Source organism: Ornithodoros turicata, chromosome 1, assembly GCF_037126465.1.
Source record: "Ornithodoros turicata isolate Travis chromosome 1, ASM3712646v1, whole genome shotgun sequence".
Lineage (NCBI taxonomy): Eukaryota > Metazoa > Arthropoda > Arachnida > Ixodida > Argasidae > Ornithodoros > Ornithodoros turicata.
The window spans coordinates 194,218,702-194,232,879 of NC_088201.1; the positions used below are offsets into that span (position 1 = coordinate 194,218,702).

The following is a 14,178-nucleotide window of genomic DNA, read 5'->3' on the forward strand; positions in this document are numbered from 1 at the left end:
GTTTTCATTTATCAAAATCTGGTTTACAAAACTTCATTCAAAACAGGGAGCACATACAATGGGTTCTACGAGAGGATGCCATCAGATTCCCAAAAATAGTTTTTACTTAAGAAAATTATGCAGCTACTTGGAATGCACTCATACAAACTTTTGCCACTGATTGGGGGGCCGTTTGCATTCGTGTCACACGTTAAATAGGCTAATTTTGTTAATTGAAGTCGTAAACTAGCCCTGCAACGGAAGCATTTTTCTGCATTAATCTGGAAGCGCATCGCACTAGCACACAAATGCACTCAAAATCGCGCGGTTTTTCACAAGGTTTCTACAGAAATTTGGCAGTCGCAAATTCGCTATTGGATGAAGCGCGATCGCTGGTATTTGCATTTGCCGAATTGTTGGCTCCGTTCAAATACCCTTCCTCCTGTGCGCAAACAAAGGAAAACACGCCACAATCGCACGTATACTCTTGTCAAAGTGTCTGCCCTCAGCCACCAGCCACTGACAATGACGGCGACAAGACCCTTGATCGGAATAAAACGTGTCGCTCTTTCCACTTTGTCTAGATAAAGGGGAGCCGAGAGTTCTGCAAACGCAAAATTCCACCGACCATACTTCCCAAAGCGACGTATCTTCGGTTGTCAAATTTCTGTATAAATCTTGTGAAAAACCCAGCGACTTTGATTGGAATTGTGTGCTATGGCAACAGGATTCCAAATCCATGCAGAAAAATGCTACCTTTCCTTGACTAATTCGCGAGTTCAATTAGCTTCGTAAACGCATGACACCAATTCAAACAACCTCATTCTGAGGCAAAAGTCCGTATGAACGTATTTCAAGTACTATTTTTGCTTTTATTTTTTGGATCGGCGCAACCGAAAAACCGAACGGTTAAATGCGGTTAATTCCCGGTGTTGTGTAATAACCACCAGAGACCAACAGTGACTGGCTACGAATTTTGAGTTCACGCAAACATTATAGACCCAACATTAGAAAAGTTTCGCTGTCTCTGTACAGAACTCCTTTAATGTGTTTTAAACAAAACAACAAAAAAAAGAAGAAGAAACGGCCAAAGCCACAACCCGGGTCCAGTATAGGCCTGGTGTTAACCCGACCCACATCGACCAATGCCAAGTTCGCGTTTGGTCCGCGAACTACACCTGACTAGCTTGTACTTGCCTGATCAAAACCTGGGTGTTCCGGAATCCGGGACATTCCGGTTTTCTTCAGGTAGGATAAAGGCAGATCCAGCCCGGAACCAACTGGAAGAGACCTGAACGACCCACGATTCCTCTTGATCCGGCCTGATTAAAACCAGATCCGGGCTGATCAAGTTTGATCCGGAATTTTCGTACGGGATAAGAGGCAGCTTAAAGTAGATTTCCGTTTGTGTGGTACAGTGGAAGTGGACAGGAAGGGTACGGTCGTTGAAGATTTCGAATGATTTCGCATCGATATGAAAGGCAACGCTAGTAATGGTTACGGCAGGCGCATAATCATTAATTACCGTTTTTGATTGGCTGCCCCAGTGCGTAGCTCATGTCCTGGGGTTGTTCGAAGAATCTTGACATATAACAATCAATCAAGCCTGCACCATAAGCCTAGGTCACTAAATCATTGAAATTATTGATTACCAGTCAGCAGATGCGAATGGTTAGTATGCTTGGTATTTTCTTTTCGTTCTGGCCAGCATGAGGGTGGCTCGCCCTCAAGTAATGGGCTCATGTAAGCTCACGCGCGCTATGTGTAAGCGATCAGTTCTGCAGTTAGGGATAGCACCCTGTATAGAAAGGCTGTATGCCACTTCATGGAACTGTACCCATTGATCCCTACTCCTTGTATTGCCAACTGTAGGATGGGACAGTGTGCATGTGCATGTGCATGTGCATGCCTTAGGCAATAGTAGTCACGACAGTTTTAAGTTACTACCCTTGTGATATAATCTTCGTTTGCATTGAGGTATGGTATCGCAGTTGTTGCGGTGGATCACCTCATGCCATCGTCATTCGTGTAGTTGTTGTTACCTTTGTTGCTTTTATTTCGCGACTCCGGAAAATACAGAGCATTCCTGCAGGCACGACTTTTTCGAACAGAAAGGCTAAAGAAGCTAAGAAAAGAAAAAAAGAAAAAGAAAGTAGGTTCTGTGTTCAGGAACGAAATGCATAGTTTCGCCCTCTGTTCCGTATGAACCGTTATTTGAACCGGTTACTTGTATTTTTTTAACGGTTCAGTTCCAGTTCAGCTCCAAGATGGCGTCGACTGTTCCGATTCGGTTCAGTTTCGGTTCGGTAAAAAACAACGGTTAATAACGATTTTCCGTTCGGGTTCAGGTTCGGTTTGACTCTCCGGTCCACTGACAATGAGCCTTATTCACTGCGAAAAATTCGTCTGCTCTCGACAGAGCGAACTGCGATACTTGTTCACTGCTATTCCTTGTAAGATATCAAGCAGGAAAATAAACGTTTTGAAAAGTGGTCTCTGTTTACCTATGGCACGCTATGGTGGTTGTTTTATGGTTCATTTATCACATTTGCGTGAGTCTACGAGTAGGGAGTACGTATATACCATACGAACATCGCCATCCTCTTTGCGGTTTGATGCGTCTCCCGTTTTCGATCCATCTAATCGCGACAGAGCATGCGTAATTTCCCGTACACGCGCACTGCACAACTGTGTGCTTCTTTGGGGACACCTGCAGTGATGCAGTGTGGAGAAAAGAACATGCCAACAAATAAAAGGACACGCGGCTTTCGCATGCATTGGAATGGCTTGCATGTGGACGAGCTAAGAAAGATATGACCCAGAGGGGACGACAAGGTTTATAGGACATGTTTATATGCCATATGTTTTACGTGACAAGAGAGCAGTTTCTATTCTCCAGAAAACGCGCTCGTAACCGCTACTAATTTCGACATTGTCGAGCACCTTAGCGTGTCAGCTTAGGGAGAACTTGTACCGGCATGAGGAGTGAAGCGAGCAGTAGGCTTTGGAATAGTTTGGTTTGGAGTGAGGTTTATTACGTTTGACACAACCAGAGTAGTATGCCCTTCACACGGTGTGACTACCTCAGTGCTCAAAAGCCGAAAGTGCACTTGTATAGGTGAATCAAATGCATTGTGATATGTCTACTGCTAAGTCATCTTGTCATTTTGTACTGTCTGACGTACGAGAATCAAATGAAAAATTGATTGCACATTGCAGAGGTTGCTGCAGAGAAAGTCCACCGAAAGCGTACGTGATCTTCTGAAAGCAGCAAGAAGTCAGCTGAATCCCAACCATCTGTTGCAGAACGCCACTGAGCTAGTGGGAAATAGTAGTACTTTTCCGGACCAGATTCATCAGGTAGGTCATGGTCAGGTGAGGCGCAATGATGAAGGCCCTCTGTAAGGGGGTCGAGAGGGCTATCCAACCAGGGCGGCATCATCCTCGGGGGGTCGCAGTACAGGATATGTCGCCGAAGGTCATAACACAGGACAGGGACGGGCAGCAAACACACAAAAGGTGACAACATGAATGGGGCACTCCTCGTGTCGTCCTTTTTTTATGTTGGCTGCCCAACGGTTAGAGTGCCGTTTTCAAGTGTCTCCTTCTACAGCTTCCGTGCGTCCGTATGTACTGCTCGCGACACGGTTGTCTGAAATGTGCCGCCTGTGGCTGGCGGTAACCTGTTTGCGGTGTCGCACCCGGAGGAACTATACCAATACAGTCTCAGAGGGAAGGCCGCTATCTCTCTCTCTCACACACACACACACACACACATACTCTGTCGCAAGCAGACGATGCCCGGATATGCGGCGGTTATCTGTCCCTATTAGGGAGCCTCCATGGGTGGCTGCGGCTTCTCCGCTTTTCAGGGAGGAGACACCCTTTAACCGTGCCAACGCCGCCTTTCCTCCTCGCCCTTCCGCGGAGCGCGCATTTTGACTCCCAACTTGCTACGCGCTGCCCATTGCCGGCTGTGCATTTTGCGCGTTCGAGCGGCCATCCGGCACATACACACGCAAGTGATTGCATGTCTTTGGTGTCTTAGCGTAATTGTACGTTTTGGGAACAAATATCGCAACTCATCCCTCCGGAATTTTAAATCCAGCGTGCAACAAGCGTGTCAGAACTTCCTTATGACTGCTGAAATTGGTCGTTCCACGAGTCATTTTCTCGGGGGGGGGGGGGGGGGGGATACCAAAGTTCCAGAGATTTTTTTCTGCGTGTACCGCGTTCGGGTCACAGTTCTTTTGCATCGGAATTTACGCATGAAAGAGCTCTTTTTTTCTTTTCTCTATTTCTATGAACCACTGCTAGGACTCAGTTCATCTCCGTATGGCTGTCATGGGGTCGTTGATCTGTCGCCTAAAGAGCTAGGTCGCGAACCGGCGTCCGCTCTTGTTTGAGTAGTTCCTACTTGATTGAGCAAATACATTCGTTGGTGGACGAAGACAAGCGTGCGTAGAGAACTGCAGAGCGCGTTGCTCGTCGTGCAGCGAAATGCCAGGGTGCTGTGTGCCCAAGTGTGCCAATCACTCTCGGAAAGGTGGGCTTTTGTATCGCTTCCCAGCATCTAAAAAAGCGGAAAGATGTTTCGCTCGCGCAAGTAAAGAGAGCAGAATGGGAAGCAACAAGGAGCTGGTGCGTGTGCGAGGTAAGCAAGCACCTTTGCAGCGTGCAGTGTGTACCGTGTATTCTGGTAGCTCAGTGGTCATTTACGTTAAAGTAAATTAAATTGCGTTAAATCTCCGCAAAGCCACAACAACCTTTCGTGAACACTACGTGGTGCAATGGATCTTCGGTATAGTTCGGGCCGCGTGAGAAATGTGCTACACGTTTCTTCGTACAAATGTGAAGAGGCATTCGTCTTTTATTCATAATAACGTGGACAATAATCTTCCGTAACCAACACAAAGAAGAACTATGTCATGTAATCGTGGGCAAATTTGTACAACTGCGATTAAGGGTGCAGTTGCGACAGGAGCATGTCAGTAAAACCGTCGTTTTCAAGCACAACGGCAGCTGGCGTTGTACTTGAATGAGATGTTATAATTAAATCTGCTTGCAATTAACATATTTCTGCTGTCTATACACATTCCCATATTTACTATTGTCATTCGCTGGTCGAGACGCGACCGTGTGTGCAGGTGCAGTGACGAGTTTAGACAAACGTTACAATGCATTAACAACATATTTTACAACCCATGACCAGCTCTACTAGCATATATGACAGTTTTGCTACGCTAGTATCCTTCATTCTGCTTTTACCCCCTTCCTGTCGCGAAAAATCGAGAAAAACGCAACCCCGCCGCTGACGCCCAATGCGATGTGGGAGTCAAGATGCCGGCGCTCGTAGCAGACGACGGAGTTGTCACCTCCCTGAAAAGGGGACGCACATGGAGGCTCCCTAGTCCCTATAGGTGCCGGCTGAACGCGGCATTACCCCGAAGCCAGTATTGGTATACTTCGACCGCGGCGCTGGCGACAGGGGACCGCTGAGGATCTCAGACAACCGTGTCGCGAGCAGTACGTTATCTGCCTGTATGATGTAGGTCTCCTGATTATGAATCAATGTAGGCAATGTATCCCGCCTCGTTGCACGCAAGCGTTCCGGTGTGTTATACTGTGTCAAGGTGGACGATATATTGCGATTTCTGTAATTTCTATGTGAACTTGAGGGCATTTTTCTTCATTCGGCATATTTAACAGTAACAACAGTACGAACCTAATGTAAAAGCAGAAAATCTTGCGTCGTCTAGATATCATATGGTTAAGTTTACTATGTACTTCACGCTACAGGGCAATTTGATGGTTAGTACATGATGTTATATTATATGTTATTGTTATTATATGATTATTATATGTTATTATATGTTATATTATAACAACAAGACAAAAGCTATGATATTCCGACCCACTAACAAACGGGTAGATTGGGACGCTCAACTTTCTATTAGCTCCAAGTGTATAGAGATCGTGAGTAACTTCAAAGTCTTAGGCGTATATTTTTCCGACACTATGTCTTGGGATTACCACTACCAACACGTACAACCTAAATTTCTGCAATGGTTGGAATCTTGTATAGGCATTATTATCTACCTATGCAGGTTGAACTAACATTATATAATTCATTGTTCTTGTCTCATATTCAATATTTCCATCAAATATGGGGTACGTCAAGTAAAAGGAACATACATGCCTTGTTTCTTGTACAGAAAAAGGCAGTTCGTGCGATCGTAAATGCGGAATATTATTGACATTTCCCTCACTAAAATGCCCGATATGTATGAGTATCGTTTGAGTGTGACATACAGCCGCGCCTACCTTCAGAACAATGCCCATTTCTGCAATCTAGTTGCACTTGTGAGGAATGACACTAATACATGTACATTCCGGGCCCCCTTACCCTGGCACGTTAGAAAACCGCGTACGAACAACGGTACACAGTTAACATCGTACACCCTACCCACACTATTAAACAAATATAAGGATATGGATTTTGGGTACACAAGCGTCCAAAATATCAAACTCCTTTTGCTTGGTGCGTAACCACTTACCCCATATTACTGTACTGTGGAAACCACATCGCAGTGGTTCCACCGTCAGGCGGAAGGTGGCGACACTGGTGGGAACCGGTCGGGACTGTGGGGGGCGTTCCCTTTCGGGTTAAAAGCGGTGCGGAAGAAGGGATGGGATGATTGTCGTTGTGGCGTAGCTGCTGAGAGTGTGGCCCTGCCATTCTTGCCAATAAGCCTGGTATGTTTGCTTGAATTTCTGGTTGTGCTGCTTGCTTCCTCGCGCACGGAACAGAGGGCTGACGCCCCGAGGTTGTGGGAACTTAGGTTTCCACAACTGGCGCCCAACGTTGGGCAGAGGTCCTCAGCAAACCTTGAATAAGGAGGCCGCGTAGCACCATCCCGGAGGCCCAGAGCATTCTCCACTGGAAAGGAGGCCTCTCGTCCCAAGTTCAGGAACGCCGGGGTGAATCCGGTAGACCTATTGACCGTCGTCCGTGTAGCGAATGCCAGCTCGGCCAGGCGAAGATCCCAACCACGGTGGTGCTGGCTAGTAAAAGCAACCAACATCATTTTCAGGTTCCGATTAACACGTTCGGTAATGTTAGCCTGAGGGTGATACGGGGAAGTCTTCTTATGCTGAATGCCTAAGACAGCGCAAGAATCTAAGAACACCTTACTTGTAAAGTAGGTTGCGTTGTCGGTGATCAGCTGTGCGGGAAACCCGAACCGGCAAAAGGTGTCGAGTAACTTTTCCCACACTCTCTGGGAAGTCAGTGTCCTGAGAGGAAACAGCTCAACCCATTTCGTGAAATGATCAGTAACCACGAACAAATACTGGTTACCTCTAGGACTACGGGGAAATGGTCCCATCACATCACAAGCAACTATCTGCCAGGGTCTATTGCTCTGAACAGGCTGTAAGCGCCCAGGGGGTAAACCCCCACGAGGTTTCGCTCTCTGGCATACGGGACAAGTACGAACATACTTTGTTACATCCTGCCTCATTCCTGGCCATGTCGCAACACGACATAACTTTTCATAAGTTTTCCTGCCGCTGCTGTGACCTGCCAAGGCCGAGTCATGAAAGTAACGTATGAAAGACTTACGAAACTTCCGTGGCACCACGACTCTGAACGAGGATGAGCCGTCGTCCTCATCCGCCTGGGGTATGTATCTGAACAGGATGCCATCCTCGCCCAGCAGATAGGAGTCGTGCCGTTCGTCAGTCGTTCCGGTGTCCGCCGAGTCTTGCTCAGCTATCCACTGCGACACCCGCTGACAAAGGCCGTCCGCTCTCTGAGCGTCTATGAGCTACGTCTCGTGCCACCTGTGCTGCTGCCAGAAGTTGAGAAGGCGCCTCGGTGCCTTCCTCTTCCCCCTCCGGTAGAGGCGCGCGGGACAGTGCGTCTGCTACCACGTTCGTTGAGCCCCGCCTGTAATCCACGGTGAAGGAGTAGCCTTGTAGCATCAGGGCCCACCTGGCAAGTCGTCCAGACGGGTTATGGAGCCGCTGCAGCCAAGAAAGTGCCTGGTGGTCAGTCTGGACAGTGAAGGTACTGCCGTCCAGGTAAAGGTCGAACTTCCTGAAAGCGAAGATGATCGCCAAGCACTCCTTTTTCGTCACGGAGTAGTTCCGTTCTGCCGGATTCAGCGTGCGACTTGCAAAAGCCACTGGACAAAGAATAGCGTCATGCTCCTGCAAGAGAACTGCGCCAACACCATAATCGCTTGCATCTGTTTGCACAACAAATGGTCTGTTAAGGTCGGGCAGATAAAGCCTAGCCGTATCAGCGATTGCTTGTGATAGAGCTCGAAATGATCGTTCCTGCTCTTCTCCCCAATTCCAGCGCGTGTCCTTGCGCAACAACTGGTTAAGCGGCTGCGCTAGCTCGCACAATTAGGAATGAATTGACTGTAAAAACCACCCATACCTAGGAAGCGCTGCAAGGCTTTGACGTTACCGGGAACCGGAAAGTGCGTGATCGCCTTTAGCTTGTTGTTAGGACGGATGGTCCCTCTGTCCACCACATAGCCGAGAAGGCTGATCCTAGACGATGCCAGCTGCACCTTGCGGGGGTTGATCGTTATGCCCGCTTCGTTCATCCTTGCAAGGAGGATTGAGAGGTGTTCCAAGTGTTCCTGAAAATTTCTAGAAAACACTACGACATCATCCATGTATGCCATTGCGAAATTGTACTTCGCATCTCCCAACACTGTATCCATCAACCGCTGGAAAGTGGCGGGTGAATTGAACAGACCGAAAGGCATTCTACAAATTCAAACAAACCTCTATGACACGTAAAGGCTGTTTCTGGGACAGCCTCCGGGGCAACTTGGATTTGCAAAAATCCTCTACTACAATCAAGCGTTGAAAACACAGTTGCATTGCCCAGGAAATACAAGATTGACTCAATGGACGGGAAGGGGTAAGAATCCCTTACAGTTACTGCGTTAAATCGACGGTAGTCGACGCATAACCTAGCCGTATCATCTCGTTTAGGAGCCAGAACAACAGGAAATGCCCAAGGGCTCTGAGACCTTTGAACTGCACCGATTTGGAGCATTTCGTCAAGAGCAGCGTCTAATAAAGCACGCTTATGCACACTCAATGGTCTCGGATTACAACGCCAGGGTCTAGCGTTACCGGTGTCTATGCTATGCTGTAACACAGACGACTTACCCGGTTTTTCGGTAAAGATTCCGTCAAACTGCCGCAGTACTTGTTCAAGCTGACGGCGTTGCTCCTCGGAACCATGGAATGAACCCAAGACAGTCGGCAGCCCAGACGTTTCAACGGACGCTGCCACAGCTTACTGTGCTGTGCAGTGTTCCAGTGCTGCGGCGAAGCGGAAAAACCCCGACGAGCCGTGGTACACGTATCCTCCATTGGGCAGGTCCAGCACCAACTTCTGCCGGATGATGAAGTCTCTGCCCAGGATAACAGGAACTGCCAGGCCAGGAAGGTGCACGAAGCGCTGCTTTCGTCATCTCCCATCCAAACGTACCCAGAGCACAACTGCAGCCTGTGCTGGAACGGCGTCATTGGAAGCAAGACAAAGAGTGACATCTGTGGATTGCAATTCCACATGCCGTGATACGCAATGCTCGTAAACACTATCCCCGATAAGGGAAAGCGTAGCTCCCGTGTCGATAAGGGCGATGTAATCTTTACCCAAAATTCGAACGGCGATGTTTGGTTCCTTATCGGACAGAAAAAGCAAGAGGAGCCATAGCATCTCTTTGCGTTATCTTACCGCTTGCAAAGCTAGTTTTTGACTGATCAAGGCCACGGATAGTAACCGTCTGCTCGCTTTTTTCGCAACTTGCCGACGTCGTTGAGCGAGCATTCATGGACGCCGGCTGCGACCGTTTCCCGATGGCACATTACGAGTGTTCGGTCTTTGTCGCGGGCATTCCCGACGAAAATGGTCAGGGCTGCCGCAATTCCAACAGCCGTTGGGCGCTCTTGGCTGCGGGGGCGCAGGATGATGCCGCTCCCGCTGCCGTGGGGTTTCGCTAGCTGAAAGGCCAGGTTGACCGCGACTTCGAGGCGGGACGGGTCTGTTAAGGCTCGTTCCTGCGGGGATCGTCCTCTGGTCATAGAGGAAGAGATCTAGGGCTCGGTGGGATGACTCCGCATTGTATGAATTACGGGGGCTGTCACCCAAACCTGTTGCATGCAGGCGTTCGACCGAGACGGCTCCTCCCGACAACGCGCAGCGCGGTTCCAACGCTAGCTCCGGGGGCGGAGGGGGCCGGTATTGAAGCTCTGCCAGGAGGTCTCCTTGTATTGAACGAGCCTCCTGGGCCAACGCCTCAAGGGTTTTAAAGCGATGGGCTCTTAAGTAGGGCCGGAAGCGCGGGTGGCACTGACGGATCGCCCGTGCGACGCGCTGCTCTTCCGTAGCAGTGGGATCCGCTCTGCTGTACAGATCCTGCAATGCCCGAACGAATTCAGATAAGCTTTCCTCAGGATGTTGAGTACGCTTATGTAATTCCTCTAGGACACGGTATTCGTAATCCGGGGGGAGAAATTCGTTTTTGAACCGCTCCTGGAAGTCCTGCAAGGACGTAAACTCCGATTGCAACCGAAGCCAGCGGGCGGCGTCTCCGACCAAAGCAACCTGCAGGATGCGTTGGATTAGGACTTCGTCCGAAATTCCCGTACCCGTCTGGTAGGCGGTGAGGTCATCCAGGAAATCGGCAACAGACTTCTTATCGGTGTAACCTGAGAAGGTAGGCACCGGTAAGTTGAGTCGTAGAGGTGCTTGTGCCTGCGGCGGCGAAACCGACCCGGCATCCAGGCGTTGAACCACCAACGAGCACAACTCCGTCATGCGTGACAGGAGTTCTGCGTTGCGATGGCGTCTGACTGCGGCGCGGGCACCTTCGCCTTGTCAGCCATCAGCTCCGAGGGCTCGTCCACCGGGTGGGAGCTGAAAAACTCAAAGAAAAACAAACACACGCAAGAACACACAGCAAAAAAACTAACAGCAATAAAGTCTCGCGACTACTAAGTACTATAAACTAGTGAAAAACTACAAACAGTGCCGTGTGTTCCCCGCCACGGAACAGACGAGCTCGAACCCCAAACGTTGGGCGCCAGTTGTGGAAACGTAGGTTTCCACAGTACTTACCCATTCTTGTTACCTTACCTGTTGTTACCTTACCTTCCCTGTTACCCATTCTTGTCATTACTGTATTTCCATTCTTGCCATATTTGGTATTACTGTCATTCTCAAATTAATAGTTGTAAATATACCCCTGCAGTGTTAACTATTCACGCATGGTATCGAAATGTATTCATATGTTGTTTCCGTTTCTGTTCTTCGCGTTTGAATGTCATTTGTACGTACTTTCTACATGCATTTGTATGCTCCGCTGTGTGAGGCGCAGGGTCTCGGACTCGTCAAGCTACCCAGTGTAGCTTTTTCCCCAGTACACTGGGTCCAATGTTGGGCCAAACAAAATTATTATTATTTTTATTGTATGGTAGGTGTGCGCATAGAAGGTATCAGGAATTTTTTGAGTTTCTTGATCGTTCATAACGAACGAAAAGTTTCGCCCTTTAGAAACGAGATATGCAACTGGATAATAAGGCCTGGAATTGAATTATAGTAGCTTTCTCTATTTAACTATGGACGTTCCGCGCTGCCGGATGGCTAGTGATATCGACACAACACACAACGCGCTTCCTAAAGCCTACTCCTCTTCTAAGCGAACTATTCTGATGAAAGCGTCGCGAGCACTATGAATGCTCAGCCTCGAACGAGATAATAATACACAGTCGTGTTCGTGTAAAAACTGTAGTAGTCTACTTATCGTGTATGTTGGAATGATTTTAGCCGGGATCGCGTCCCCATTAGTGTAACGAGCCGCTCTAGTTCAATGCGCTGCACTGTATTATCCGTCCTTCATGATTCAAGAATGCGAACTGCCAAAGCTATTAGTCAAAGAAATTAAAATAATAGCAGCTTACCGAGGGATGTGCTGACAACCACCGTTCCCAGGTCCGAACTAAAAAAAAAGAACACTGAACACCCGACGTAACAAAGTTCCGCACATTTGTTGTCTATTTCTTGGTTGCGTCTTTTCTAGGCAGTATTGTGCTGTCGTAAGTCAAGCGTCAGGAGCTTCGCTAAGCCAATTTTACCACATATGTTTTGGACTGGGAAGCAGGCGATAGGGACTGGCGAATGTTATCGCAAATAATGTGCTCAGTGTGATCCGCCTTGTAAACTAAACTGACTGAAGTAAAACTACTGATATGGCGATATGCTTTAGTTTCCATGCGGCATGCCGTAAAGGAAAGGAGCATGACTTTCCTGGTACAAAATGGCAAGTGATAGATGACACTGATTATAATTCGTGACTTTGCCTTGCAAGACAGTTATAATAGTGAGAGATAGGGCGGTGGACTAACAGGTGCTGAAATTCCGTCACATCAGGAAAGTCGACGAATCATAACAAAAGAGAGATGTTAGTAATGATGATTCGTCTTATAAGTGCGCGTCGCCTCAACTTGCTGCAGGATGTGTAGGATGCGAAAGTGGCCAAATCTCTTTTAAGGTACATGTGCAGTGGGCAGATCAGAGATTCGGGACTGCGACAGTTGGAGGACGAACAGCGCATTCTGCCAGTCGTAAAGGAAGAGAGTACAAATCGAGTAGGTCGTTGGCCAAGAGATTATTCCTATGAGAGCGCATCTCCTGAACTTCAACACTATCCCCAACATGCGAGGCCGAAAGGTGGCTGCGCAGTTGGACATAAGACGGCGGTGGAAGTTGACAAGGCCAAGGAAGCTGACTAATTGTAGTTGACCTGGGGAAATCCATGATGGCTGACGGACAGGTGACAGCCGGCGAATTCAAGCTTTGACACTCCGAACGTGCATTTTTTTTTCCATTGACAACAAGGCCGTTTTCCTGGAGTCGACTTCAGAGCTGCTGTTCATATTGTTCGTGCTGTTCGGGAGATGAATTGAAGACAATCAGGCGAACAATGTAGCTGGCTGCAGGAGCTGGCGCTGCTGCAGAGGAACGCACCGTTGACAGACAGACTGGAGAATGCAGGAAGGAAACACATAAGGCGGCCGTTTACAACATATTTCCATGGGACCCCTCTGGCGGTCGCTGCTGTCAAAACCGCAATTACTTCCTATCTACCACGTGATCCTTTCTAATGTTTCGGTTTAGCAACGCCATGAGCTAGTACGTTTTGTTGCTCGCGGCGGTTTCCGTGCTTTTATGCGCTTCCAAAGTCATTTACTCTTAAAATGTGAGCACCATTGCGTCAATTTCTGCATGCTAGTCCTGCAGACCGTGACCGGTTTTGTAGTGGAAGGATAAACCAAGATTAGATCTCCGAACACACACAAATAAAACTGGACGCGCGTCGTTCATCACAATCGAGATATCCGAACTGCAAATCAATTACGACACCCGTCGTCTGTTTTGGGAGCTGGCTTGGGCATGATCTTGGGGTCACGCGAGCGGTCACATGTTCGACAGGAGCATCCCAGAATGCAATGCGAAGGCTGGTACTCCCGTCCCAATGGCGAAAAGTTGCTAAAAGTTGCAAAAAGTGCCGCTGCTGTGTTACCGTCCTCCTGAAGCGAAATCTGTGATGCAGTTGGCGAGGTCAGTCAAACGCTCCCTGGTTACGTCATCGTTCCCAGCCAAGATGAGTCTCACATATTGTGGAAGGCGGTCGAATAAGAGCTCGCTGAGGATGGCGGGGTAGTCGTCGGATCGATCTCCCAGGACCTGCCTCATGCGATGTAGTAGCTGCGACAGACGGCGGTCACCAAGCTCCTCAGTGGTAAAGAGTTGCTGAATCCTCGCTCTCTGCGAAATCGCCGTTTGTGAAACAATGGCAGACTTGAACGTATCATAAGCGTTGTCAGGCTGTATGGACGAAAGTCGATCAGCTTCGAGGGATAATGGGCAGCACTTCGCAATATTTGGTCATCTGACTCTGGACGCAGCAGGCCTGGAAGAGTGCTTCGAACCGTCGAAACCAGGTCTTTGGATTCTTAATCGAAAACGACGGAAGTCGGAAGGTCGTAGTCGTGGTAATTTGTCGGAGTGGACGGTACCATATCAGCATCTCCATCGGGAGCGCTAACTCTGTTTCCGCGAGCGGTCTGGGGGTACTGAGGCCTCCTGATAAGGTGCGCTGA

At 48.6% G+C, this 14,178-nt stretch overlaps 1 protein-coding gene across 1 annotated transcript in view; it reads left to right on the top strand.

The window, feature by feature from the left end:
- The window catches only part of LOC135378915 (uncharacterized), a 385,731-nt gene that overhangs the window by 252,069 nt on the left and 119,484 nt on the right, over positions 1-14,178 (top strand). The window contains exon 13 of the mRNA XM_064612080.1: positions 3,199-3,339. Coding sequence (XP_064468150.1) covers positions 3,199-3,339 — 141 coding nt within the window. The remainder of the gene's footprint in view (positions 1-3,198; positions 3,340-14,178) is intronic.